Source organism: Salvia hispanica, chromosome 1 (assembly GCF_029641045.1).
Source record: "Salvia hispanica isolate PSC_SH4W2 chromosome 1, Shi_PSC_v1, whole genome shotgun sequence".
NCBI lineage: Eukaryota > Viridiplantae > Streptophyta > Magnoliopsida > Lamiales > Lamiaceae > Salvia > Salvia hispanica.
Genome location: NC_142692.1, coordinates 38,441,059 through 38,467,989, shown reverse-complemented (window position 1 = coordinate 38,467,989; position 26,931 = coordinate 38,441,059). Strand labels below are relative to the sequence as shown.

At 40.0% G+C, this 26,931-nt stretch overlaps 6 protein-coding genes across 9 annotated transcripts; 1 reads left to right on the top strand and 5 right to left on the bottom strand.

Moving 5' to 3' along the window:
- Nucleotides 1-1,303: 1,303 nt before the first annotated feature.
- Nucleotides 1,304-3,715, top strand: LOC125185138 (serine/threonine-protein kinase SRK2E). Its single transcript, XM_048081631.2, has 9 exons — nucleotides 1,304-1,728; nucleotides 1,825-1,899; nucleotides 1,996-2,097; nucleotides 2,172-2,225; nucleotides 2,313-2,405; nucleotides 2,483-2,575; nucleotides 2,932-3,036; nucleotides 3,112-3,210; nucleotides 3,278-3,715. Exons 1-9 carry the CDS (start codon nucleotides 1,585-1,587, stop codon nucleotides 3,569-3,571), a joined length of 1,059 nt encoding a protein of 352 aa, XP_047937588.1. The 5' UTR covers nucleotides 1,304-1,584; the 3' UTR covers nucleotides 3,572-3,715.
- Nucleotides 3,716-5,494: 1,779 nt separating this feature from the next.
- On the bottom strand, nucleotides 5,495-9,993 carry LOC125219136 (uncharacterized). Its single transcript, XM_048121018.2, has 9 exons — nucleotides 9,540-9,993; nucleotides 8,453-8,641; nucleotides 7,850-7,926; nucleotides 7,544-7,634; nucleotides 7,269-7,463; nucleotides 6,936-7,192; nucleotides 6,268-6,358; nucleotides 5,935-6,142; nucleotides 5,495-5,869 (listed from the first exon to the last, which is right to left on the bottom strand). The coding sequence occupies exons 1-9, from the start codon at nucleotides 9,729-9,731 to the stop codon at nucleotides 5,655-5,657; spliced, it is 1,515 nt and encodes a 504-aa protein (XP_047976975.1). The 5' UTR covers nucleotides 9,732-9,993; the 3' UTR covers nucleotides 5,495-5,654.
- A 1,444-nt stretch (nucleotides 9,994-11,437) lies between these two features.
- On the bottom strand, nucleotides 11,438-14,572 carry LOC125220748 (uncharacterized). The gene has a single exon (XM_048122893.2). It carries the CDS (start codon nucleotides 14,287-14,289, stop codon nucleotides 11,554-11,556), a length of 2,736 nt encoding a protein of 911 aa, XP_047978850.1. The 5' UTR covers nucleotides 14,290-14,572; the 3' UTR covers nucleotides 11,438-11,553.
- A 189-nt stretch (nucleotides 14,573-14,761) lies between these two features.
- On the bottom strand, nucleotides 14,762-17,162 carry LOC125222635 (putative late blight resistance protein homolog R1B-16). The gene is made up of 2 exons (XM_048125357.2): nucleotides 15,058-17,162; nucleotides 14,762-14,977 (listed from the first exon to the last, which is right to left on the bottom strand). The coding sequence occupies exons 1-2, from the start codon at nucleotides 17,160-17,162 to the stop codon at nucleotides 14,965-14,967; spliced, it is 2,118 nt and encodes a 705-aa protein (XP_047981314.1). The 3' UTR covers nucleotides 14,762-14,964.
- A 1,806-nt stretch (nucleotides 17,163-18,968) lies between these two features.
- On the bottom strand, nucleotides 18,969-22,563 carry LOC125223277 (BED zinc finger and hAT dimerization domain-containing protein). Of its 4 annotated transcripts, none has more exons than XR_007176685.2 (5): nucleotides 22,178-22,563; nucleotides 21,622-21,852; nucleotides 20,524-21,356; nucleotides 19,318-20,343; nucleotides 18,969-19,250 (listed from the first exon to the last, which is right to left on the bottom strand). XR_007176685.2 is itself a non-coding variant. In XM_048126353.2 (4 exons), the coding sequence occupies exons 1-4, from the start codon at nucleotides 22,221-22,223 to the stop codon at nucleotides 19,426-19,428; spliced, it is 2,028 nt and encodes a 675-aa protein (XP_047982310.1). In that variant the 5' UTR covers nucleotides 22,224-22,563; the 3' UTR covers nucleotides 18,969-19,425. The 4 variants fall into 4 exon arrangements, 2 of the variants coding, with proteins under 2 accessions (XP_047982310.1, XP_047982312.1); XR_007176686.2 differs by having other exon boundaries at nucleotides 18,969-19,164; XM_048126353.2 differs by having other exon boundaries at nucleotides 18,969-20,343.
- Nucleotides 22,564-25,819: 3,256 nt separating this feature from the next.
- Nucleotides 25,820-26,676, bottom strand: LOC148933755 (uncharacterized). The gene is made up of 2 exons (XM_089061324.1): nucleotides 26,336-26,676; nucleotides 25,820-26,246 (listed from the first exon to the last, which is right to left on the bottom strand). The coding sequence occupies exons 1-2, from the start codon at nucleotides 26,674-26,676 to the stop codon at nucleotides 25,820-25,822; spliced, it is 768 nt and encodes a 255-aa protein (XP_088917450.1).
- Nucleotides 26,677-26,931: the final 255 nt, after the last annotated feature.

Here is a 26,931-nt window from a genome sequence, read left to right as displayed (position 1 = left end):
ATATCAATATACAACATATCATCTACAATTTTAGAAAGTTCACTTGGAATACTCTGTTACCTCATTATCATAATTTATTTCTTCATTTTACAAATTTAATTCCTAGGTTTTACCTTTTGGATCTGGAATTTTGTTTCCAGCATCTGCATCGAGGTTCCGAGTTGCTTGTTTGATAGCCGGCTGCTTGCGAGTCGATTTTTGTACTATTTTGACAAAAATCAGAATCGAAGTTAGGAATGAGATGAACTTAATGAAATAAATTAAGAGTAAGAACTTTGAAAAGATTCAGATGTGTATTACCTTCACTAGAATTTCGGCCAAAACGCAAGTGGCGGCTAGAATTTTCCGTTGAAGATTTTCGAGTATCAACCATTTTGTAAATGTGGATTCGATGTAGATGCTTAATGGTACAAATGCTCATATGTCGTCGATTTTAGTCGTAGATGGCCGGAGATGAGTGGTGAAGATGAAGATTCGTCGTCGGTCGTAGGGTTTTGTGAGAGAAATTTTGAGAGAGAAGTAGGTTACAGCGGAAGACTCAAAGCGGGAGTGTAAAATTTTGGAAATTTTGATTTTTTACCCTAATATGAAATTACATAAATACCCCGCTGAAGTAAATTGTGTATATAATGAACTACGAAAAATAACCTTTGCTTATTTAATCTAGCCCTTGATTTTCTTGATCTTGTGGCTATAATTTATTCTCTAGTTATATACTTAATGGGCACTTGCCCTATATCACTACTCTAATATTTTTGATTGGATACATAATGCATGCTTTTCTATACTTGCATATAGTGGTCAATTTATTTAGTACTAGCTGTTTGTTTCACTAATATACTATAGTAATATATTTATATTTAAATTAGGATTCACACACTATTTCTCCTGATCCATCTCAAATCGTAGTGCATTACCTTCTTCGAATCCACACGCGATGAAGAATCTGAGCTGGATTTACCTAACTCAAGAGTTTGGAGGCCCTTATAATTTTTATAGATATAACATATTTAAATTTATATTAAAAAGCGTTATTACACATTCTTAAATTCAAATTTATACTATTCCCTATTAACTGGGTCTCCGTAGTGTATGCATGTGAAAGTAAACTATAATCTCTTTTAAATAAATCTGAAACATAGATAAAAATAATGCATTTATGTTTAATGAAGGTGAAACTAGCCCAACCAAGAGTGATGGACTGCGGCCCAACCAGATCATCACACATGTCATAAAACATGCAAGCGCCTTGGAAAAAAGGGAATATTAAAAAAATATAGTAATCCAAAAAATCTGGTCGCCTATCGAGAAGTCATTTTTGCAGAAACTAAAAAGCAGTTTCACTTCACGCATATCTGGGTGTGGGTGTGGGTGTGTCTCTCAACTGAATAAAGCGATCATGGACATCCGATTATGGTCAAATTATTGGTGGTGAGGTGTGAGCTTGTTCACGAGGGCATGCTGCACTGCACACCTATCTCTATCGTCCTTCGGTGATTCACCTCTCGCCACGTCGCTTCTTCCCCCCTCTTTTTTGGGGGATTATTTTACTGGGAGCTGCTTGATCGTGCTTAATTTGGGGATATGGACATGCCGATCATGCACGATAGCGACAGGTATGAGCTAGTTAGGGATATCGGGTCGGGTAATTTCGGAGTCGCCCGGCTCATGAGGGATCGCCAGACGGGAGAGCTTGTTGCTGTTAAGTACATCGAGAGGGGGGAGAAGGTAAGTGGAATGAGAGCAATTTAGCTTTTATTTTTTTATCAAGATTGAGTTTTTTATGTTTCTTTTTATCACAAATTGTTGTTGTTCATGCTGTAGATTGATGAAAATGTGCAGAGAGAAATCATCAACCATAGGTCTCTCAGACATCCAAATATCGTCAGATTCAAAGAGGTAGTAGTAGTAGTAGTAGTAGTAGTATCTATTTCTTCATCCTTGCTTCATCATGATAAAAGGAGTACTATCTCTCTGCATAAATTTGTATTTTAGGTTATACTGACGCCGACACATTTAGCCATTGTGATGGAGTATGCATCTGGAGGAGAACTTTTCGAACGTATATGCAACGCAGGGCGATTCAGTGAGGACGAGGTACCTTAGCTTCTTATCACATTTTTTATGTATTTTGTAGTATATGTTGTAATCAATCTCTTTTTGGTATTTAGGCAAGGTTTTTCTTCCAGCAACTAATATCAGGGGTCAGCTACTGTCATGCTATGGTATTTGTGATCAATCTGTCTTTTCTGTGTTTCCCCCTTCCTAAACTACACCCCATTGTTTTACTTATTATGTACTCATGTATGAAGCAAATTTGCCACCGTGATTTGAAGTTGGAGAATACGTTGCTCGATGGAAGCCCGGCTCCTCGCCTCAAAATTTGTGATTTTGGGTACTCAAAGGTATCCACTTGTGCTTCTTTGATCACTTTTCATTAACTTATGCCCCTTTCTGTTGAGACATTGCTTGCTTGTTTTAGTCGTCTGTGCTTCATTCACAACCAAAGTCGACAGTCGGTACCCCTGCATATATTGCCCCTGAAGTGTTGCTCAAAAAGGAATATGACGGAAAGGTGAGTAGTTAGTTTATGCAAACTGAAGCTTAAAACTTTCCTTTTCCCATTATTCTGTAGCTATAGCCTATAAACAAGTGTTATGTTCCCCAGAAACAGCCAAAGGGTAGCAAAAGATAGAGTTGACTAAGTGAAATAAAGAAATCAGTTAGGTAGTAAGTAGTTCCACTAAGATCTGGAGATTGGTCTAGAAGAACATAGAAAGATTCCCAAAGAGGAAATAAAATACATTATGCCATGACCAGTTGCTCTAAGAGGAAGGTAGTTGAGCACACAGAGAAGTCAACACATTACAAACGAATGTTATATTGTGCAAAGTAAGATAACAAATGTGATATTTTATGTGTTGTTTATAGATCGCAGACGTCTGGTCTTGTGGAGTAACTCTATATGTAATGTTGGTTGGTGCATATCCATTCGAGGACCCTGAGGAACCCAAGAACTTTAGAAAGACTATACAGGTACCTAGTGATAGTGCATCCTAACTTCCTTTGTGTCTTGTCCTTCCCTCATCGGGGCATTGGCTTGTTTGGCAGAGAATCTTGAACGTTCAGTACACCATCCCAGACTACGTTCATATATCCCCAGAATGTCGTCATCTGATCTCAAGGATCTTCGTGGCAGACCCTGCAAAGGTCGGTAGTCAATCATCTTCACAATCTTGAATATCATCCTTTTCATAATGTAAGTTTGCTTCGACAGAGGATTTCAATCCCAGAGATCAAGAACCACGAGTGGTTTCTAAAGAACCTGCCTTCGGATTTGATGGACAACAACATGGAAAACAATCAGTTTGAAGAACCAGAACAACCTATGCAGAGTGATAGTGAGATTATGCAGATAATAACTGAGGCTACCATCCCACCTGCTGGAACCAACAATCTTAACCAGTATCTCACGGGAAGCCTCGACATTGATGATGACATGGACGAGGATCTTGAAAGCGATCCTGATCTTGACATCGATAGCAGTGGAGAAATAGTGTATGCTATGTGATTTGATATTTCTGTTAGAACATGGATGCTTTGTTTCCAGCTCATCATTGCATTTAAGCCTGCAAGCAAAGAAAGTTTGTTATATTCTCTACATATGGCATTTTGTAGTTTGATGATGATTTCCAAATCAAGTACCACTACTTTATTTGCTGTGTTTCAACCTTACCACTGTCTTAAGTGCTGGAGTTAAGTATTTTTATAGAATTAATACTTAGTTGTGGATGAATATGAAAATCATTTCATACAGAAGCACAAATGAATAGAATTAAATGTTGAAGAATTTACAGCAGGCACTTGATACACATTTGTTCATATAATGTATGACAAAGAATAAGTAATACTAAACCCATCTCAATATGAAGAGTTCTGACACTGGGCCTTATTGGGTCAACACTTTCAGTCATTTTGTCAAGGAAAAACCAAATTACTCCATAAAACAAGGAAAATGCTGTGGAGTACATTAATACTCCCTCTGTCCCCGATTAAGAGTCACACTTTTCCATTTCGGTTCGTCCTCAATTAAGAGCCACACTTCATTTTATTATAAAACCAATATAAAAAAATGGGTCTCACATTCCACTAACTTTTTCAACCAACTTTTCTTTACATTTCTTAAAACTCGTGCCCGGTCAAAGTTTGACTCTTAATCGAGGACATAGTACATTATTATTAATTTGTTACAAAGTACAAATCATAAAAGTTCATTAGACAAAGTTATGTTATTTGCAACTATCATCAAATGATAAGCATGACAAACAAATATTCCAAAAATAATGTCCCATTTAGTATAACATTTTGCAATAGCATTGCCTTGAGCATGCATGATTTGTGTGGGTCAACAAAAAAAATGAAATGGAATATGCTTTTCTGTAAATAGCGAACAAACACTTTTGTTTCCTATGACAAAGCACATAGTTTCATTTTCATAATATATGATGATATTTTGTAGACAAGCAAACATAGGACCATGTCAATTGTCATGGTCCTAGTGTAACACTTTATGAATTAATTAATTTAGATTTGGTGAATGTGGTTGGGTTTGTGGTAAATCAAGGCAACTCAGCCATGTCTGCAAATGGTGGATACCAAATTTCATCAGTTCCATATGTGGGCATTTCTCCTTAAAAAGAGAGAGAGAAAGTTAGATTGGTTTTGTGGAAGTATAAAAGTTTTGTTTTGGTTATGAAATGCAAGAGTTACTAGTATTAATTTATGTTGGATGGAGCTGATTTGATATAATTAAGCACACTACCAAATTAAAAGCGGGATTATCCGTCTTTTTTGTACAGTAGTTAAATATGTAACCAAGGATGTATTCACATATCATGTATCAAGTAGACCCGCCCAAGATTTAGCGAACCGGCAGTTAAAACGGTTACGGTTCCAAACCGAAACCATGAGAATTTACTCGAACCGAAATGTCAATTTTTGAATTATGGTTCGGTTCAAGTTCAAATTTTTTTGAACCGAAACCGTACCGGAATCGCCGGTTCCAGGTGGTTCCAAACCGGAACCGCGAAAAACCACCAAAAAACCGTGAAAACAAGCCGGAACCGCAAAAAACCGGGGGTTTGGAACCGAAACCGAAACCGGCGGTTTTGGAACAGAACCATAACCGCGAAACACCATCGCGGTTTGGTTCCGGTTCAACAATTTCCAAAATCGGAACCGGCGGTTCCAAACCGTAACCGATTCCTGAACCATGGGCACCTCTAGTATCAAGTCATCAAGTTGCAACTAGCTAGCTGTTGACTTCCAACATCCTGCAAATACATAACAGTTTGCACCCTTGCCATAAGTATATCACTACCTATTTTTGTGATGCTCAACTTTTTTTGTCTTTTGCTCCCATGATTCGCATTAGTTATATTTATGTTTAGCACTACTTGGGTGGCGATTTTGCAATAAAAATGGACTGGAAACGTCATTAAGTGCCATTCTTTCCTTTAATAAAACAGATAGCCTCCCAAGTAATGATGGAGCAGCGCAGGGCAAATCGAACTAAAGATTCAGAGACTATTTACAAATACAAGTAGAGAGGTGTTTGTCCGAATGCATTTTGTCAGTAACAATTTCTGCAACTTTCAAGCAGCAGCAGGCATTGAAGTAGAGATAACCAAGTAACTCAGATACTCAAGTCCTTCCTGCATTTTACTCAGACCTGTGCTGTGATCAGTTCGGAGATTTTCTGTGAACAAAATCGCCTTTTCCTCAATCGACTTCTGAGGAAGACCTTGCGACTCAGCAGAAGAAGCATTTCTCATGGCTGCTGAATACGATTCTGCTATGTCTGATATGCCTGAGCAGAACAGTATAAATAAAGAGACCGTTTTATGAAATAATACTATTAAGTTAATATTTTACCAGTAATAAAACCATTATAGACTGCTTCCATATTTTCTGTCACTGATTGTGCCTTTGATCTGATAATCTTAGCTCTTTCGACAAAATCCTCAGGCCAATCAATCTTCACCTCAATCTCTTGATCCTCCAGCTTGTTTGCTTCGGATATGATGGACTTCCCAAGCTTCAGAAGTTGAGTTACCGCAAAACAGCAAATTTCAGAAAGCCTCTGTAAAGATGAGCACAAGGGCTTAATGAAGTATCTAAAAATACAAAATGAACTTTTTAACCATTCAGTGGACTACCACCTAGAGCAGCTAAATCAGTGATAAAAATATAAACTCATATGCGTACATGAACACCCTCTGAGTGAATAGTATCGAGCCTTCCAGAAGTTCTATGAACGATATCGTTTGGAGCCAGTCCAGCCAAAGCACTTGCAAAACTGCAAAATATTAGAATGTCATGTTTGATGTTCAAGTCCAAGAATTAATAAAATCGTAGTAACAAAATAGCCACATACATAGATACTGTAATTAATAAATTAAATTGGTATTAAATGTCCATCTATATTTTTCATATAAATCACCAAGAACTAGTCAGCCAAACCTAACTCTCCTCAACTACCTACTCCTAAATGCGACTGCATATCTTGACTCTTTACTACACTTCTCCCCCAACACATTCTTGCCCTAATTAAAGGTAGTCCATAAATTCACTGCAACATCAAGAATTTCTTAGCGTGTTGAAATTCTTGATGGAGACAAATAATTAGGAGTCCTTTTAACTCTAATGAATAGTGATTATGATGCGAATGAATAAGGAAAAGAAACAAGTTCATTTTTGACACTGAATGAGGGGGGTATCATATCATCACAGATTCACAATAATAGAAACAAACATATCGGCAGACACCCTCAACCCTAAGTTCTATGCCATAATATGGCATGTTTTAAACCTAAAAGAGAAAATAAGATGATACTCCTACTAAATGTAATCGATAATGTTAAAAGGATTTTTACCCTGCAGCCAATTCAGCAGCCTTGCGAACACTGGAATCGTGCAATTTTTTCAATTCATTCACGGTATCTTCATTTCCAGCCTCTTTTTTCTTCCCTTTTTCTGAATATGTAACACTGCCATCAAGTTCAGAACCTAAATCAAATATGCTTTGGACTTCTTTCAACTTCCCATCATAAACAGATTTTTCTTCCAAAGATAGTTTAGCCTTTCTTCGGTTGTATAACAATGCATAGTGGTTGGATAGTGCCTCCAATTCCTACAGGAAAGATTATACACGCATTAATTTGAGCTAAATTTGTTACAGATGGATATTTAAGAGCTAGAGGATATACCTCCAACTGTTCTGGACCTCCATAAATATAGAAGCACCTATCAAATGAAATTTCTTCAAACAATTGATCTTCATCGTCATTACCATCAGATTTCTTGTCAGCTAGGATCCCAGTTTCTGAAATTAAAAGATCCATGGTATCTTTTCCTACTTGCTCTAGCACATGCATGCCCTTAGCTGTAAAAGCTTTTCCAGTCTGCATTAACATAGCAAGCAAAAGTGATAAAACAGACAAAAACTCTGGAGTTTTAGAAGGTAACAAGATGCTAGACAAACCTCTAATAAAGATGGTGCAACTGGACCAGTAGAGCCAGGTAGCTTGCTATGTTGAACTGAATCAGCTATATTTGTAGCTGAGTTCTCAATCCTAGGAGATATGAAAAATGACCAAGAGGTCAGCGACTAGTAGTACTCCATAATTTCATTATGCTGTATCAAGCAAATAATAAAGCATGTAGATAAAAGAACCTCAAATGAACCGAAGACTAGCACTGATTCAAAAGCATTCCACATATAAAATGGGCAACCATGTCAAAAGAATTTCACACTGTCGTGATGTGCTCGTAAGCTAGTGTTGCTCACCCTTTCCATGCAGTTCCAAGAGCTTGCCAAGCTCCGGAGGCAAAGGTTTCCACAGATGTATCAATAGCCTTCAAACCCTGCATTTACAGAACACAATTAACTGTATACACCCTCAGTCCTTAAAAAATAGACAACTTTGTAAATGACATGGGTTATAATGTACAATTGGTAAAGTAAGAAAGAGATGGAAAAAAGTAGAGAGAGAGAGAGAGAGAGAGAGAGAGAAGGTAGTGGAAGGAGTGTTAGTGGATTATGGGGTCCACATTACAAATGATGTGCAAGATTAGTATTTGTTGAAAACTTTTCATATTTCGACTTTGTCTAATTTTGGGGGACGACCAAAATGGTAAAACTAGTTTATTTTTTTGGGGAACGGAGGGAGTATGAAATATCAGAGCTAGCTTTTGCAAACATTAAATGGATGCATTCTAGCAATACTTAAGAGAAAGTCATATAGGATCTTGAATCCTTGATTTGATGGTCATGTCATGTTAAGACTTAAGAGAAAGGAAATGAAGGTTTCAAGGCAAGAAACAGAAAAAGGTCAAATAAAATTTATATATCGATATGTATATGTATACATATATATTTCACATGACCCACTTGGCTAAAGAAGGAGTCTTCACTGGCTTTCTCTAGTTTATCCAGAGCTTCTTTCCGCTGCTTATCACGTTCATCATCAGTTTCCTCTTCCGCTGCAGACGCTTCAGTATTATCCTCCTTGGAAGATTCTGAATTTTCATCCACTGCATCTGAAATGCTCTGAGCTGCTGTCCTGGCAGCTTCAACTGCCTACATTTACAATGGCATTCAACCAAACAAAATCCAATGAGAAGTCGAGAAGTCGTATCAACTGACTGGAGAGTCAATAATGCAACTTAAAAGAGGGTATGCATTGTGTGTCAGAATTACTGTTATACAAGTAAAAAGTAGTTTTATTTAAAAAATACTTTTCTTGACCATAAGCCTCATAGCTTAGAGGTATACTAGTATTCCTAACATTTATAGAAGTTTTTGATCAAGGTCCGACCCAATTTCTTCAACTGCCTCCCCAACTCAAATGAAAATGCTTCCTATTAATGTCTCAGAGAGCTCACAGTCCTGCATTCTAAAAGAACATTTTACACTCTACATTTACTTGCCAAGTGGATCGAATTCTCCTTCAAACTGCAAGATTCTATCCTTGAAGCCATTCCAACGCAACGATCATCTCCTATATTATTCTTTAGTCTTTACCCTTGGGCTAGTCCAATCCAATTTACGGCATATCCATATTTTCACAAATTAAAACATTAAAGAAGAAGCAATCCAATCATAAATATATACTCGTACTAATGTACAAGCTCCGAACGTAATTAAAATGAGCTTGTGACTGATAAAATTTCGAGCCAATTGAACATATTATATAATGAACATTAGCCTCTAAAGCATAGATTTCAGACCCACAGATAACTCCTCATCTCGAACAAATTTCCCAAACGAAGGAAAAACAAATAAACCTAAATACTTTCACTGATTCAAGCAAATCAATCTCACACAATCTGCACTTTCAACCAAATCATAACCATTATCCACATTTCAAATATAAGCAAGGAAAACACATACCTAAACCAAAACGAATGCAGTACTTATAACTTAAAAGAGAAAAATCTGAAAGAATGTATTGGTTTCCGATCGCAAAAACACATACATTGCGTGATATCTCTTCAGCCGCTTCAGCAGCAGCTTTCTGAAGATCCGAGAGATACGAAAGAGAAAATCCCCATCCACCCCATCCGCCGGCGGTCTCTCTCACTGGAGATACCTTGTGTGCATCGGCTGCGGTACTTTCTTCGGTTTCGAGCTTCACTTCGGATTCAGATTTCTTCGAATCGTCAGCCATGAAGACTAAATCAATATCAATTATACTAACTATTGATTTGATTTATTCAATCACTACTTTTTCGGATGAAAATGAGATTGGACTCCAACCAATTTTGGGGAATTGCTTGTTCTGTGTTTAGGTTTTGAATTGAAAATGCTGTTCCTTCTTCAGCTATGTGGAAATCTGCTTCAACGTGGTCTTGAAGGCAACGAAAATACAAACTGCGCCAATTGTTCAACATCTGATACGTCGTCGTTTCCACCAACGAGAAATGATTCCATTTTTCACTATACAAAAATAGAATTCCATTGTTTGTCCCTAATAGAAAAACGGAATAGTATACCAACTTTTTGCGTAGAAAAAAGTCCGAATTTTTTTCAAATGTGTGATATAAAGAAAGTCTTAGTCACAGAATTAGCTAAGCAAATGTTTAAATATATGACCTATGAACCATAAGAATCATTAATGAAAGAATTTATATAAGGAAAAAAAGTATTGTATCAACCCATGATTTTTAATTAATTTGTCAAAAAATGCAATGTTAATGTTACAATTTAAATTTATCGAGGTATGAGGTTATAGTATTATGTACTAATAACGAGTGTTTATCGTGCCACGCAATATTGATAAAGAGTCTTATTTTGCTATTTCAATCCGTCACATAATAAAAGTCATATTTCACTTTTGCCATAAAAGATAAATAGGCCCCACGTAAACTTTTTTCATTCACATTTTGTTATAAAACTAATATATATAAGTGGAACTCATATTTCACTAACTTATTCAACTCACTTGTTTTACATTTCTTAAAATTCATGTCATAACTAAATAGGACTACTATTCCGAGACGGAGGGAGTAGTTTTATGGGACTTGATGTTGATGTTGGATCCCCCGATATAGAGAAATCACATCAGTGGTGCTGTGTACTCACGTCCCAATTTTTTTTAAATTTAATATTTTAATAGTATATTTTTAAATACTCCCTATGTCTTGCATTATGAGTCTTATTTCTTGCATGGGTTTTAAGAAAATGTTAAAAAAAAATAGGTGGAAAAAAGTTAATGAAATACGAGTCCAACTCATATATATTAATTTTAAATGAAATGTGAGTGAAGATGAGTTAGTGGAACGTGAGACCGTATTAAAATGGTAAAAGTGAACTTGGACTTCTATTTGCAGATGGACTAAAATGAAAAAACGGAACTCTTATTCGCAGCCGGATAAAGTAAAATATTAGGATGGAAGTGCACAACACCCCCGCCAGGTGCGGATCTATGTATATAGTTGGTGGGGCATTTGCCCCTCCTCAAAAGTTTATACCGGTGGTATTTTTCTCCAAATTTAATTTTTTTTTTTTTTATATTCTCTTTTAAATGTCCCTTCTCATTACTACAAAATATGTTTATAAATATATTTTTACCCCTCCTTATATCAAATCCGGGCTCCGCCCCTGACCCCGCTATGATTTTTCTTCCCAGGGGATCCGGGTCCACTTTTATGTTGGTGTAGAACTTTTAATTCTGATTTTGATGTACATTATAGGTATGCTATAATGTTGTTTAAAAGTATTTATGATAATATTCAATATATGTGATATGAGGTACGAAATGTAAGGCGGCCGACGAGGTAAAAAAATGTCTCAAAATGGAAGGTTATTTTTTTGGTGTTGTGTGTATGTAAGAGAATGTACTTGTTGAAAACCCCAAAAATGATACTCCAGTAGTAATAAAGAAAAAAAAAGAAAGAGAAGGTGAAGCTTAAGGAAGTGAGTTCGCGTTGTACATTAGTTGACAACAGGTCATGAATTAGGTGAGATTTGATGACATTACAAAGCTTTTTTTAGTAGCCCTGGATTGCTGGTGGCGGAGGAGATTGGTATTTGGCGCCCAAGTTCATCGGCAGATCAATTGGAGTGAATGTAGGCGGTGCTGGTGGTGGTGGAGAGTGGACGGGTGGTGGTGGAGAGTGGACTGGTGGTGGCGGAGAGTGCACTGGCGGGGGTGGAGGTGGGGAGAAGACGGGCGGAGGTGGGGAGTGGACTGGTGGTGGCGGAGAGTGCACAGGTGGGGGCGGGGAATGGACTGGTGGTGGTGGGGAATGGACTGGAGGTGGAGGAGAGTGGACTGGCGGGGGCGGGGAATGGACGGGTGGTGGTGGGGAGTGGACCGGTGGGGGCGGAGAATGGACTAGTGGTGGTGGTGGTGGGGAGTGGAGGGGTGGAGGCGGAGAGAGCATTGGCGGTGGCTGGGAGTGGACGATTGGTGGAGGAGACGATTGTGCTGTTGGTGGTTGGGAATGGACGCCCGATGGAGGAGACGAGTGCACTGTTGGTGGCTGGGAGTGGACGCCCAATGGTTGGGAAGGAGACGGATGTGATTGATCAAACCATGGACTCGACTCGGGTTTCAAAGGCACCGGACTCCCTGGTTCTTGCGAAGGAGAGGGACCCTTCTGATGTGACTTGGACAGAGGTGAAAGTGACTCGGATTGTGTCGGAGAAGGAGCCGTCTCGGGTTGTGGCGAAGGAGAGGGACCCTTCTGATGTGACTTGGACGCAGGCGAAAGTGTCTCAGATTGTGACGGAGAAGGAGCCTTCTCATGTGGCTTAGGTTGTGATGGAGAAGGAGTCATCTCGGGTTGTGGTGAAGGAGAGGGACCCTTCTGATGTGACTTGGACGCAGGCGAAAGTGTCTCAGATTGTGACGGAGAAGGAGCCTTTTCATGTGGCTTAGGTTGTAATGGAGGAGTCATCTCGGGTTGTGGTGAAGGAGAGGTACCCTTCTGATGTGACTTGGACGCAGGCGAAAGTGTCTCAGATTGTGACGGACAAGGAGCCTTCTCATGTGGCTTAGGTTGTGACGGAGAAGGAGTCGTCTCGGGTTGTGGCGAAGGAGAGGGACCCTTCTGATGTGACTTGGACAGAGGCGAAAGTGTCTCAAATTGTGACGGAGAAGGAGCCTTCTCATGTGGCTTAGGTTGTGACGGAGTAGGAGCCATCTCGGGTTGTGGCGAAGGAGAGGGACCCTTCTGATGTGACTTGGACGGAGGCGAAAGTGTCTCAAATTGTGACGGAGAAGGAGCCTTCTCATGTGGCTTAGGTTGTGATGGAGTAGGAGCCATCTCTGGTTGTGGCGAAGGAGAGGGACCCTTCTGAGGCGAAAGTGTAGGAGCCTTCTCATGTGGCTTAGGTTGTGACGGAGAAGGAGCCGTCTCGGATTGTGGCGAAGTGGGAGTTTTTTGCTTCAGCTTGGAAGGCGTCTCAGGTTGTGACTGGGGGGGAGTCTGCTGCCCCGGCTTGGATGGCTCAGGTTGTGGAATGGGTGACTTGGATGGCGGAGAGAAGGTCTCAGGTTGTGGCGGGGTGGAAGTAGTCCTCTTCGGCTTGGAGGGTAGTGGACGTGTGTCCAGTTGTGGCGGTGATTCAAGCTTCCCCTTGGGAGACTCTCCGTGCTCCGGCTCACGACACCCTTGAGCTTTACAATCCACTGTGTTGCTCAACACCGTTCGACATTGATTCTCAGTCCTCTGCGCTAACTCCCCAGGAATGCAGTTGTTAGCACCCTCGAACATCACCTCCGGGATGGCGTCGTGGTCGCAGCTTGCATGCTTGGCGTCGAAGTAATTGTAGGCGTACGTGAAGTTCTTCAAGTTAGGCAAGCTGCACACGCTTTCCGGCACGTTGCTCCTGAACTTGTTCATGGCTATGTTGACAACCTCCAACCTTTGCATGTATTCCATCCCCACCGGCAAGTCCCCGATGAACCTGTTCCTGCTCACGTCGAAAATCACTGTCGAGTTCAGTAGGGTGACCTCCTCCGGCATGCATCCTGATAGTTTATTATCCGACACAATCAGTTCGTCCAGACTGCCTGCCATCTCCCCGATGCTGTGTGGAAGGCACCCTATGAGGTTGTTACTAGACAGCACTACTACGGAAGCAGGGGAGTTCCCTAGATTCTCAGGAATGGTGGACCTGAATCGGTTGTTGTTCATGAAGATGGCATCCAGCTCCTTATCAAACAATTTTTCCGGAAGCTCCCCTTCGAAGTCATTGAACCTTAGATCAAGGTACTTGAGCTGCGGCAGCTCAAGGACAACCTTAGGGAATGGTCCCACGAAGCGGTTGTTGCTCAGATCCAGCTCATATAAAAGCGTGAGCTTCTTGATGCTCTTGGGAACGAGCCCGCAGAATCTGTTGGAGTTCAAGTGGAGGAGACTGAGGTCGGTAAGGTTGCCGATCTCATTGGGGAGGTGGCCGGCAATGTCCCCATTGTTGAGGTCGACTCCCGCCACCACGGTGAGCGAGGGGTCGTCAGGAGCCTGGGCGCAAACGACGCCATTGTAGGAGCAGACGTCAAGGCCAACCCAGTTGGTGGTGAAGTTCATTGGATCGGAGTAGATGGCTTGCTTCCATGCCTCAAAGGCATGGTGCGCTTGCTTCAGCCTATTGTTTGGTATGAAATCATTATTTTTGGCATGTGCGGATGCGTGAGAGCACGATAAGGAGAAGAAGAGGAAGAAGATGCACACGATGAGAAAACAACCGTAAGCATTCGTTCTCCAAGGGTTCTCCATTCCTACCCCTAGGACAAGCCTAAGACCGTTTATTGTGTATTGTGAATAAGAAAACTAGAAATCACCGTGTTTTTTGCATCCTCATAAACTAGTTTATGGAACCACCATTTTCCTCTCACCACCACAACATTTGAGAGGTCTTTCACAATTCCATGGATTTATTTTCAATCACGTATTTTACACCACATGTATTTACTATTTTTAAACCTTGCCTCACAAATATCATAAAGATGAAAATCAAACACCGTCACTAGTATATTTAACTAAGACAGAAGAAACTGCAATCACAAGGTCAATTTGTCTCGTGCTCGGGTGGATGGGAGTGCCAACCGAAGAACAACAATTGAAGAACTTACTTCAAGATCTTTGAGTTCAAAGTAGGCCTGCCAGCAGCTAATAAATGAATGCACAATATACACATACTCATGGATTAATTAACAGCAAGTTATAGAATATTTTGTTAGTCCCGTAATTTACTGAAATGAGGCAATTGCCACACAAACAAAGTACCATTATTAATGCCTAAACTGGAGAATATTCATGAGTCACCACAATGCAGAGTTTAAATATGGAAATTCCACTTGAAAGTTTTTCTTCTTCAACTCAAAATGAAACATAATTTATTCGAACAAAGTGCGAGATCAATCACATCATCAGTATAGCTGAACTTGATATTCATGTTGGTCCCCTGCAGTGATGAACAAGTCGTTGATCTAAACATTAGACAAACATTATATTGAATTTTTGTTGCCAAAATTTAAAATTCACCTCGCAAGTGCTGCTGCAACCGGACCAATGATGAGTGCCAGAGGCGCATCAAATTTGCTGGTGGCTCGTTGCTTCTGTTGCTGATCAATCTTCACAGCAGACTGAACTAAAGAAGGGCGGACACGCTCTATTTCCAGTTTCTCAAGTTTACCTCCTAGACACACTGGGATTTCTTTGAGGTTTTCACAGTTATTAATCACGAGAAACTTGAGATTGGGAAAAGCCTCCGGTGTGGCCTCCCAAAGAACTAATCCTGCCTGAGCAATGAGCAGGAGTTGGAGTTTGGGAAATGTGTCGTTACCAAGATTCCAAGACACTCCAACGAAAGCATTGTCTTTCAGCTTAAGAGCCTCGAGGGTTTTGATCATGGCCAACGTGGACATGTGCTTCCATTCGAGGGATGTATTCATTAGTGTCAGTCTCTTGAGATTTGGCGGGAAACAGCTCCTTGGGGGAAGATTAGGGAGCATATCTTCAGATGCCCGTTCACAAAGCTTCAGCTTTTCAAGATGATGCAATTTTTCTAGGAAATTATTTTCAAAAATGGAGGCCAGTTTCCCAGAAATTCCCAAGATCTTGAGGTTTACAGCATTTTTGGAGACGGCATCAGTGCAAGATTCGGGTGCCAATCTATTCAATGTATGAAGGTTCTGCCCTGCTTCGCTGTCGGATTTAGTACTTTCTAGGACAATAGCTGCTCTTGTCTTGAGATACCTCAGCCGCACCATCCTCCACAAATTTGCTTTCATTGAAATGGAACGAAACTTGGTCTCTACTACGAGAGATTGTAGGTTCCATAGCTGGGAGATTGACTCTGGAAGAGTTTTGAGAGTTACGATATATAAGGTGAGGTACCTGAGATGGACTAGCTTGACAACTTTTCCAGGAAAACTTTCCAATTTGATGCACTTGGACTCCAAAATCCGGAGCCTTTTGAAGCCGTCTGGTATAACTGCTAGATGCTCCGACTCCAGCTCGACCGGCCTCTCATAGAAACACAAAATCGACCGAACATGGGGACCTGATGGGTTTGTAGACAAGAACTTAGACAGATCCGAACGGAAACAAAGGCGATGAGATTTTTGTAGCTGAGAACCTGAAGGTTCGAGTTCCCTGGTCTTCGATGATCGTCTAACCTCCTCACACAAATTCTCCTCCTTAATTTTGGATATGCAGAATGCACGTATCATATCATGAACACGGCATGTTTTTACTTTATCCATATGATTAGTTTTCTCGACTTTGAGCAAGTTCCTACTGATGAGATCATTCATATTCTCCTCCGCACTTTCCTCGATGCTTCTTCCTTTTCTAGGAAGTACAAATCCTTCAGAAATCCATAACCCACACAACATCTTAGCTGGAATCTCGTAATCTTCTGGAAATACACCCAAGAAAACAAAGCACTCTCTCAAGTCATCGGGCAATCTGTGATAGCTCAACTCCACGACTTCTGTTATGCGTGTCGCCCTATTTTGTAAGGCTTCGCTCACACTTTGTGACATCGTCTGCCACTCATCCACAGCTGTTGATCGAGATTTCAGAAGCTGGTCCTTAAGAATACCTCCGATCACAACTATTGTCAGTGGCACTCCATCACACTTCATGGCTATATGTTCCCCAATGCCCTTCAAATCTTCAGGGCATTGATTCAAATCCTCAAATACCTCATACTGGAGGAGCTCCCAACTTTCATCACGAGTTAAGAACTTGAGATTGTGGGGAGGTCTATAAACATTAGATTGTTCTCCAACGACTTTCTCTCGGGTGGTGATGAGGACTTTACCCTCCCCATTGTCTAATGGCAGCACTGCCTGGATCTTTTCCCATGCATCAACACTCCATACATCATCCAGGACTAACAAGAATTTTTCATTTTCCAAGCACGCACGAACTGTTTGGGCCAATTCGTCATCATTGAGTCTCGATGTGTCTTGACTGGGAGTGAATTTCTTGAGGATTTGGAGGAAAACGTCCTTGCTGTTGAACACTTGAGACATGTAAACCCAAATGCAAATGGGAAAATGAAAACAGATGGACTCGTTCTGATAAACCTTCCATGCCAAAGTAGTTTTCCCCTGACCAGGTATGCCCACGATGGACATAACGTCAAGCTTGTCTCTTCTTTCCTTGAGATGGTCAATTATTTTAGCTTCCTCGTCATCAAAACCAATGACTCTGTTTAGTCTGATTGGTGTATCCTGTATGAATGTTACAAAGATGTAATTAATTTAGATAAAGAAATCCAACAAGTATGTACACCCCATACTATGATTGTCATTTGCATACATGAGAAAATATATCAACATAAAAGAAGTTGCATATCAATATATATGGGCGTAGAAAAGCATTAAGGCAGAATAATTACAGCTTGATGTATAAAAAATACTGTTACTTTGTTTGAAAATCAGTAACGACCATCCATCAATCAAGGTTTATGCACTAAACTAATTTTGAAATAGCAAAATAAGAATGATTATATGTGAGAAGTGATTATCTATTTTATGAAATAAATGAATTGTGTGTAATATTATTGCTTAAAACGTAGATCTTGAGTATGAAGTTAATCCTAAAAATAATGAAAATAAAAAGAAATAGTTACCCTTTTTGAGGACTCAGGTTCATCCCAGTCCTTGGCTCCATCGGCAATAGTCTTGAGGTTAGTAAACTTGTCAGCATCCTTATGTAATGGAGCCAATTTATGTTGTATAACAGCCCGGACCTCCTTGGCTAGGCTGGCACTTTTAATACCCACACGCTGTCGTAAGGATTTCTTGGCCTTGAGTTCGATAGCTTTGGTTAAGCAAGTGTCGATGGTATCCTACACCTCGTACACCACATCTCTAATCCGTCTCTCCAGTGCTTTCAACAACTCATCCTTCTTCTTCTTCGCCATCACCTTGAGGAAGGCCTTGAGTATCTCAAGGTCGTGGTTCAGCTGATCGAACTCGCTCTCCGCTCCGGCGATCAGATCTGCGTACCCAACCACAACCTCCTTCAGCTGCTCCAGCAGGAATGTCACTGCCGCCTCCGCCATTGGAGAGAGAGAGAGAGAGAGTTTTTGCCTTTTGGAAGAAAAAAAGCCAAGATGTGTGGTTTATTCCAAGTCAATGGTCGTCTTATTAAACCCCACTCTTTTTTAAATGCTTGTGGTTGTGGTTGTTAGGGATTGATTATTCTTTTGTTACCAGATGTACTACTACTACTATCTAGTTTTGCAACTTGTAAACCATCTTTAACATAAATCTTCCGTGCAAATTCAATACCGACCATACAACATTAGCCTGTTACATCTTGAAAACTTTCAATGTTTTTTCCCCCTAAATCCGATTGTTTCCATGAAGGCTTGATCCTATTAAGAGTAGGAAGGTTCATCGTAGAAGCATAGAAGCGAGCGAGAGTGCTTTGGATTTGGATCTTTGGCGCATTTAGTGAGAAACTTTGTGGAATTGACGTCTCCTCTGCCTTTTCTTATAAGCTCTTACTGTCATCCTTCCATTCTACTATGTATGATCTCTCTAGTGTTTAATGACAAATTTACTCATATTATATATTTAATTGATTTGAAGAATTTTGAAATATAAACTTAATTCAAACACAAATAAATATTACAAGTATCGAAGAATTAAAAATATATCGAATAAGAATGATGTTTGATAAATTTTGAGTTGTTGGGCAACGGTTATCGGTTGACCAACCACTAATGGATCGATGGAAGCAGGAGCAGCGAGCATGAGAACAGATGGATCATTGGAAAGGGAAATTACTTAGTAGCAGTATATTCTTATGCATGTATTCCACCTATAAGAGGTGCTTATTTATAATACTCTACTATCTAATCTATAAGGAAGATCCTAACAAAGCAAGTCTTGCTAATTAAGAGGGCGGTTAGCTTAGTTTTTTTAGTGTGCTTACAAGTTCCAACCGTTTATAGATATTATTTCAGTAGCTTATAATGCACATGTAATCATATGAGACTACCAACATAATGTATATGAACTACAGTTTCAGGAACATCTTTTAATGGCTGCCAACTGATGAACCTACTCAACATCACATCCCCTCTCATATACTCCATTCTTTAATTCCACAAGCCTATAAATTCTCCTGCACAGTAGCAGGAGGAATTCCAGTAGAGTGAACAACCTCAGTCTGATATAATCGTCTAAGCTCATATATCAAAGCAGTAACACCTGAGTCAAAGAGCCCTCAGATAAGCAAATATTATGAATCGCATAAATTATCAATCACCAAACTAACCATGGTCAGGCAGCAGCCGCGACTATAGGTGGTGCGTGGATTCAACGCGGATCCTTGTATCAACCCCGACCTGTACATACTAAATAATCAATGGTACACAAGTCTTATTCATAACACTTGCTTCTTGTCAAATCTCCTACTGCTACTCTCTGTTGCTGAAGCAACTTGCAGCTCCACTATCCTTTCGCAGTCAATCTCAGTGGATTTATGCTTCAGCTTAATCCCGTTTTGCATCCATGAATTCACACAGAGCAAAGCTTGTGTATCATGTTGTGGTATGGAGGACCTCTGTCTATCGATTTCATTACCCTTGGCACAGAATATGTGCTCAGGCAACGACACAGTTGATTGCACAGCAAGAAAATCACGAGCCATCAAAGACAACCTTGGATACCTAGAGCTGTTCACCTTCCACCAGTCGAGAACATCTGTTTGCATTGGAACCGGGGGCTCAGACAAGTACTGAGTAAGCTCATCTGTAGTGGAACTCATGGTGGCCCTCCTTTTCTTACGAGCAATCTCCTCTGCAAAAGATGCATTCCCTCTGTCCTCTGGATCCTGAGTAGTGTATGAGTTGCCGACAGATGAAAAATAGGGGGCGGAGTAATTTCTGATGAAATGATTTCTAGCCTCCTCCATGTAGCTTTCTAAGTTGAGATACTCGGGAATGAGCTCAACCTTTATCCGGGGATCAAGAACCGCAGTCATGTATATGAACGCATTGCAGACCTGGTTGCTATAGTATTGCACTTTGGCATACATATCTTCAGCAGCTTTCTTGAGCCATTCAGGGGTTTGCCTCGAGTCTTTGCAGGCCAATATTGTCTCAGAGATATGATCCATGAAAAAGAGAGCCATACCTACTGTGAGCAATTTACTCATGCACATATCGTTTATGGTCTTATAAAAGGGTTCAAAATATTTGTGCATGATATTAACAACATTTTTCTCTGCAGTATTGAGCAGCAACCTTCTACCCAATTGTTCTTCGTGCTTCCTGACTACAGTTTCCATCGATTTACCAGCCTGCAAAGAAAGTATATTTCTTGAATGTGATTGTTTAAACAAAAAAGTGTCCTTTTTAACCACTCTACATTCTTTTAAAAAGCTATGCATAAATAAAGTGTATCAAACCACCATGACCATACTGTCAACTTAAACCGAAGTTATGTTCTTTATCTCTGGTAATACAAGGATAGGGTTTACCTTCCGCGCTATATCAAGCATCTGATAGTTTCCACTCCACCGAGATGAGGCATCAAGTGGGAACTGCCAGTTTCCTTCATGGTAAGCAGTAGTAAATTGAACAAAATCCTCAGACATTTCTGGTGATGAATTCAGTTCCATAACAAACTCCCTGATCTTAATAATCACATGTTCTGTGCTTCGTAACCCATCAGTTACAATTGAATTAAGAGTATAAGCAGCACAAGGAACACAAAATAAGTTAGACAGTTTCTGACTGTCCATGTCGCCTTTCAGGGTACATGAGAGAATCTTAGTCTCAAGATTGTACAACCTTAGAACTTTCAACAAAACAAAATAGATGTCAGAACTCTCACAAGGGCTTGGAATGTGACAAACATCAAGAAGAACATTTTGGAAGGACCAGCTTTCATCAATCCACTGACACGAAACACTCATGTAGTTAATTTGCTGATATGAAGTCCAGGAATCAAGAGTTATAGAAACTTTGGAAGAAACCTGCTCCAGAGTTAGTCTTACAGTCTCCTGCATGCTTCTGAAAACTTCGTGCAGCACTTTGTGGAATTTCTCCACATTCCAAAGCTCAAAAGACGGATTCAGAAACTTAAATGTGTTTGCCAGCCACCTTTCTGCCAAAGTAGAAGAAGGAAGGGATGCTACAAGGAGCCACTTAACAAGCAACCAGTTCAGGTGGTCAACCTCCACAGAAGGAGATTTAGTTGGCAATTGAGATTTCTTAGCAATGGTGACAGGCTGTGGAGCAGGGCTGGTGGAGCACTCCCCCATCTTATCATATCCTGGATGTCGATTGCTGAGATGCCTCCCCAAATTGCCTTCGACACATGAGAAAATCTTGAAAATCTTTAGTAACAATAATCAGGAATGCATACAAGTCAAATCTTCAACAAGAAATGTTAATGTTTCATCAGCAATTAAAGCTTTCAGGTAATAACAAGAATATACTGAGGGCCGTGACAAAGAATTTCTAGCAATTGGAGTTGCAGCCTCAAAATAAGTCCGAACATAACATTACATAATTACTGGCCATTTGCACCTGGCAATAGAATAATGAAGTGCGAAAATCAGTTGAGAAATAACCTGTTGCAGTGGCAATAGAATAGCTTTGGCCGCAGAATTTGCACCTTCGACTCTTCCCATCCATCACTGTTTCAAAATATTTAAGATATACCGAGGTCATGGTCTTTTTCCTGGGCTTTGTATTAGGAACGGCACTCCCCTTCTCGATAGAAGCTAACCCAATATCAGCTGGATCAATTTGGGGGATGACTGCTGCACTCATCGCCCCCAGAGACTTCGGATCCATATCCACTACAAAATAAAAAAGGAATCTTCATTGAAGTGTATAACGCAACTTTAACAATTTTGAAACAAGAAGCACGGCTACATTTCCACTTCCGTCTTTAAAGGCTCATTCTCCTTCTAATAAGGCATTCAAGTGATCTCAGTTAGAATATACTGCACTTAAATATGCATAAAGACTAATTCGTTGAAATTCCTAAAAGCGAAATCAAATGCCCGAGCTCAAAAGAACCAAGGGAGCAAGCTTCGAAGACTTCACAACACAGATTCAAATAAGTAATTCACACAACAGAAAATCAACTAAACAGACAAAAAATAGAGAGAGAACATCAACCTTTCAGCGACTGATTACTGTATGAATTGTTAAAACCCCAATCCATCACATTTCGAGCTGCAACCGATTCTTAATCTGTTTCAAACTCAAAAACCAAAAAGAAGCGACCGAATTCAAGCTGAGGCATCCAATTTCATGCTGAGAGACAGATTGAGAACCCGGATCAAGAGAATCCGAGGTGGCGTATATGGAGTTCTAGGCGTTGGTGATCAATCGATCAGAGAGGAGGAAAAATGGAGGGAAGATACAGAGATTTAAGTTTAATTGAAAGAGTTGGAGCTGAGATTGTAGAGCGAGCCGCATCTGAGCCGCCGAGAGGAATAAAATGAGAGGAAACGAAGAGAGAGAGAGAGAGTACGAGATGAGAGAGAGAAAGAGAAGCAAAGCCAGCCGTCAGTCACGCCAACACCTAGTATTCTTTATTTACATAAAAATAACTCTGGCTGGTGGGGTTACTCTGTTTGCAAGATTGTATCCGAAATTAAATTTATAGTATGTTTGGTTAATGAGATTCAATCCTAAAAAACTTAATTTAAATGGATAATTATGAGATAATTAGTCATACACTCATAGCTAACCCCTTATAATTAAAATAATCTTACATCTCAATCCTAGATTGAATCTTAAGATTATTTTATCTTGGAATCGAACACCACCGTAGTATTTCTTTAGACGTATAAATATAATGTACAATATTCACTAGAAATATAATCAAAATGTAAATTTTAAATATTGTACAAACTTTAAACTATTATTTAAACAGATAAAAATGTCAATAAATTATAAAATAATAGCAACAGAAAATATTAATACAGTGTCAACGGTTGACACGTTGTTGACATTGTATTGGCATCAAAATCTTAAAATTTTACAATATATTAATATTGTGTTGACATTGTGTTAAAAGATTTGAAGTTTATACAATATTTGAGTTTACGTTATATCACTACTCATATTCAATGTATATTCAAAATGAAACATTTATTTAATTTATAATGTCATGATTTATTTTTGAGCAAGGAAATAGTGATAGATTAGTACTCCATTAGTACAAAATTACCGAGATTATTATGACGTTGACTCATTAATACTTTTGGTACATTATGATTTATTGTGTTTTAGAGTTTGTTTGTGTTTTATGGTTATATGAATTTTAAATTTAATGGCTGCAACAACGAGGATTTTAACCGGAATTTTGGTCTTTAAGGCATTAGATTATTCATCGCTTGGTCAACTCAGACGCAAATTTGTTTAGTTTTATCAATTCAATATCATTCAATTTATGCATTTTGTCTTCGTAAGTTATTGTTTAGGTTGTGCTCTCTGGTTTTGGTGTGTGAAGTGTGAAGAAGTGTTGCAATTCCAATTGAGTAAGTTGAAATCGCAACAAACAATTTTCTCATACCTAATCCACTTAAAATCACAATTTCCATAAAGATCTCCAGAAAAATAAAAAAATAAAAAATAGGGAAAATAAAAACAAATACACAAACTTGATCGGAATACTTCCTGAGGACCTTGAGGAAGAACATCCCAGCCCAAACGAGGCCTCTTTTTCTTGGGCGTCGATCCATCGTCAGTTCAGTCACTTGTTCCATCAACATATCCGTAAAACAGACGAAAATCCTAAAGAGAAAATCCAAGATGATTTTTTACTAGTATTTAAAATGGAATCATTTTTATATCTACTTTATTTTCTCTCTTTTATTTTATTTTTTTCACTTAACTCAGTATAAAATAAAGTTGCATAAAATCTCTAAACCCAAGAAAGGAGGGGTCAACTTCCTTAGGACGGAAGAGTATGAACTTTCGAATTTTGAAATAGTTAATATGAAGTCCACTCACTACTTACCCTATCTTTTATCTCTCTCTTTCATTTACTAATTATACATACTCGCGTCGAACCAAATATTTATAGCACTTCCTTCATTCCATTGCATGTGATATATTTCTTTGACACATGTTTTTAGGTAGTGGTGGTAGTGGCTAAACGAAGAAAGAATAAAATAGGAGGAGGACAAAATTAGAGAGAACAAGTAGGAGAGAGGGTAAATAAAAAAGATAAAATATTACTTATTTGTAATTAAACGAAATGTGTCACTTATAATGATACAGAGAGAGTAATATTTTCAAGGAGGGTATGTAATGCACGAAAGTATGCCCTAAGGGCATTAGCAATAAGGGCCCTTCTCCGGAGCCCATCTCAGAGTCTATCTCCAGTTTTTCCTGCCATGTCAGCAGGCTCATCCCATAGCCTATCTCAGAGCCTATCTCATTTCATTTCAAAAACTAAAAAAAGCATAAATATCTAAATAATATAAATAAAATTACATAATAAATTCATTCTTCGATGTATTACAATATTGGAAAACAGAATACAACGAGAAACGAATTTAAATAAAACATCAGCCCCTCCGATTCCAAAGTTCTTCAATCGTATCACATTTGGACAATGATGGGGTTGCTCTCGCTGACATCGGAATCGGAATCTGAATCCGAATTGTGGGTGAAGTTAAACATTTATAATGAGAAAAAGTGAGAAAAATTGTGAAGTAAAGGATGTGGGTGTATGAAATGAAGAGAATTGAGGTATTTATATAGGAGAAGAAAATTAAAAAATTAATTAAAAAAAAATGAAAATCGGTCGAGCCTCCGCGCAATGGAGGCCTATCGCGGGCCGATGCGGAGCCGATAGGTGCATCGGCCAAGCCGATTTATCGGCGGAACGGCGAAGGCGATTGGGAAGGGAGATCGGCTCCCTCCCCACTATGGCGACCGGTGGAAGGCGATGGGGGGGCCGATCCATCGGCTCTGGGAATCGGCCCCCATTGCGAATGCTCTAACATAGCCCGATTTCGTTGAAATAGGGGGCCGTACGCGTGGCGTTCTCATGGCTAATGCTTTATATGGTGGATAATTATAAATATGAGCTAAATTTGATCTTTTATGTGGGCTTTGTTGAATAATATGAATTCGATTTAGGACCCAACAATAATTTTATTGGCGAAATTAGGTTGCCATGCGCTTTGACGAATTTACCTATGCTGATGTTTATATACCCCTTTTGATGTGTTAGCATCAAATTAGTACTCTCCTTTTCCTTTAAATATTGTCATATTTTTATTGGATACGAATTTTAAGAAATGCATAAAAAGTATGTTGAATAAATTAGTGGAATGTGTCATACTTTTAAATATAAGGTTTATAAGAGCATCCTTAACCCCATCCCGGATTTGGGCCGCAAGTCCCCTCCACGTCATCATTCCCCTAAATTTGGGGTTCCAGGCCACAACTTCATTAACACCGCAGGCCACAACTCGGGCCACAACTCAGGCCACAACTATTCATTTGCACTCACAACTACAACATATTTTAATCGTCAAATAGATTACGTTGAACAATTAAACTTGGGAAAATTCATTGTTCAGTCAGAAAATTACAAATCCTAGAAAAAGAAAATTACCAATCCTAGAAAAAGAAAATTACAAATCCTAGAAAATGAAGATTACAAATCCTAGAAAAAGAAAATTACAAATCCTAGAAAAAAGAACTACTTTTTCTTCATTTGTGCGCGAAGGTATTCGATCATCTCACGGTGCAATTCGAGCTCGTACTCTGACATTGTCGAGGTATCCCTCGATGTCAACTCCGCAGCTGGCCCATCCGCAACGTAATACTCATATCCGACATAGAGTCTGATATCTTGTCCAAGGAAGGATTGGGTGGCGGCGGCGGCATAGCGGAATAGCTCGCAATTGCCTTCCCCTTTGCTTTCCTCTTTGCCGCCTTTGTGCCCATCGGACGGCTTTCAGTACCAGGAGATGAGAGGAAGAAGTCATCGTCTGTCACGTTGAGGTAGATTGGCGGACCTCCTTCGCTCGAAGTGTAGTGTCCGGCGGCGACTTTGGTTCTCTTTGCCGCCGCTTCAGCCCCACCGGTGTACTTCGGGCTCTTCTCGATAAGCTTCCAAATGTCAAAGTACTTGAAGTGCTTCTTCCCGTCAACGAAGTAATCTGCCTTGGCCTTGTCCACAAGGTCCATCTCGCTGTGCCCGCTCGGCCCATCCGGACTACGTTAGTCCACTTGCCATTCCACTTGTTAATCTCCTTCTGCACCCGACCCCAATGCTTGCGTAGCTTCACGTAGGAACGCTCGAACGATCCTTCGGGTCGACCAGCGTTGTACTTATCTGCAATCCGCAGCCAGAACACTTTGCCGCTTTGCTGGTTGCCGACCACAGCATCCTCGGAGACGTCGACATAGTTCTTGGCCAGCCACATTGTCTCCTGCGGACTATACTTCTTCGGCCCATCCTCATCGGCAACCTTGCCCTTGCCCTTGCCCCTCCGTTTAGCAGGCTCCATATCGCTGATATCGTACTCATTAGTGCTAACTGGCGATTCCATGTCCATATTGGTAGGCAGCCCGGGACTAGGCGTTGCATCTGGATCGGGTGTCGGCGGCACTTGCCAGTTCTGGGAGTTCACGAAATCGTCCATCTGGCGTTGGTCGCTATTAAACCAATCCATAGAACTAAAATTGTTGAAATGCTAGAGAATTGAGAGTGAGAGTTTGTGTGGAAGAGTATTAAAAATGGAGCAAATATAGTGTATAAATAGAAAAACAAAAAAAAATAAAAAAATACAAATTCGTGGGGACTTGCGGCCCGGCCCGAACGCAATTAACGCCGGGACGGGCCGCATGGGATGCGGCACGGGCACGCATAACGCCGGCCGCGACGGGACTCGGGAGCG

Coding starts and splice junctions, on each gene's coding strand:
- LOC125185138 (XM_048081631.2), top strand. CDS start 1,585: ATGGACATGCCGATCATGCACGATAGCGACAGGTATGAGCTAGTTAGG. Junction 2,098..2,171: donor GGCGATTCAGTGAGGACGAG/GTACCTTAGCTT, acceptor TTTGGTATTTAG/GCAAGGTTTTTCTTCCAGCA. Junction 2,576..2,931: donor AAAAGGAATATGACGGAAAG/GTGAGTAGTTAG, acceptor TGTTGTTTATAG/ATCGCAGACGTCTGGTCTTG.
- LOC125219136 (XM_048121018.2), bottom strand. CDS start 9,731: ATGGCTGACGATTCGAAGAAATCTGAATCCGAAGTGAAGCTCGAAACC. Junction 7,927..8,452: donor AAGACTCCTTCTTTAGCCAA/GTGGGTCATGTG, acceptor CTGTAAATGCAG/GGTTTGAAGGCTATTGATAC. Junction 7,464..7,543: donor TTGCACCATCTTTATTAGAG/GTTTGTCTAGCA, acceptor ATGTTAATGCAG/ACTGGAAAAGCTTTTACAGC.
- LOC125220748 (XM_048122893.2), bottom strand. CDS start 14,289: ATGGAGAACCCTTGGAGAACGAATGCTTACGGTTGTTTTCTCATCGTG.
- LOC125222635 (XM_048125357.2), bottom strand. CDS start 17,162: ATGTCCATCGTGGGCATACCTGGTCAGGGGAAAACTACTTTGGCATGG.
- LOC125223277 (XM_048126353.2), bottom strand. CDS start 22,223: ATGGATTGGGGTTTTAACAATTCATACAGTAATCAGTCGCTGAAAG. Junction 21,853..22,177: donor CAGTAATCAGTCGCTGAAAG/GTTGATGTTCTC, acceptor TTTATTTTGTAG/TGGATATGGATCCGAAGTCT. Junction 21,357..21,621: donor TTCTATTGCCACTGCAACAG/GTTATTTCTCAA, acceptor CATGTGTCGAAG/GCAATTTGGGGAGGCATCTC.
- LOC148933755 (XM_089061324.1), bottom strand. CDS start 26,676: ATGGACGATTTCGTGAACTCCCAGAACTGGCAAGTGCCGCCGACACCC. Junction 26,247..26,335: donor GCTGGTCGACCCGAAGGATC/GTTCGAGCGTTC, acceptor GGACTAACGTAG/TCCGGATGGGCCGAGCGGGC.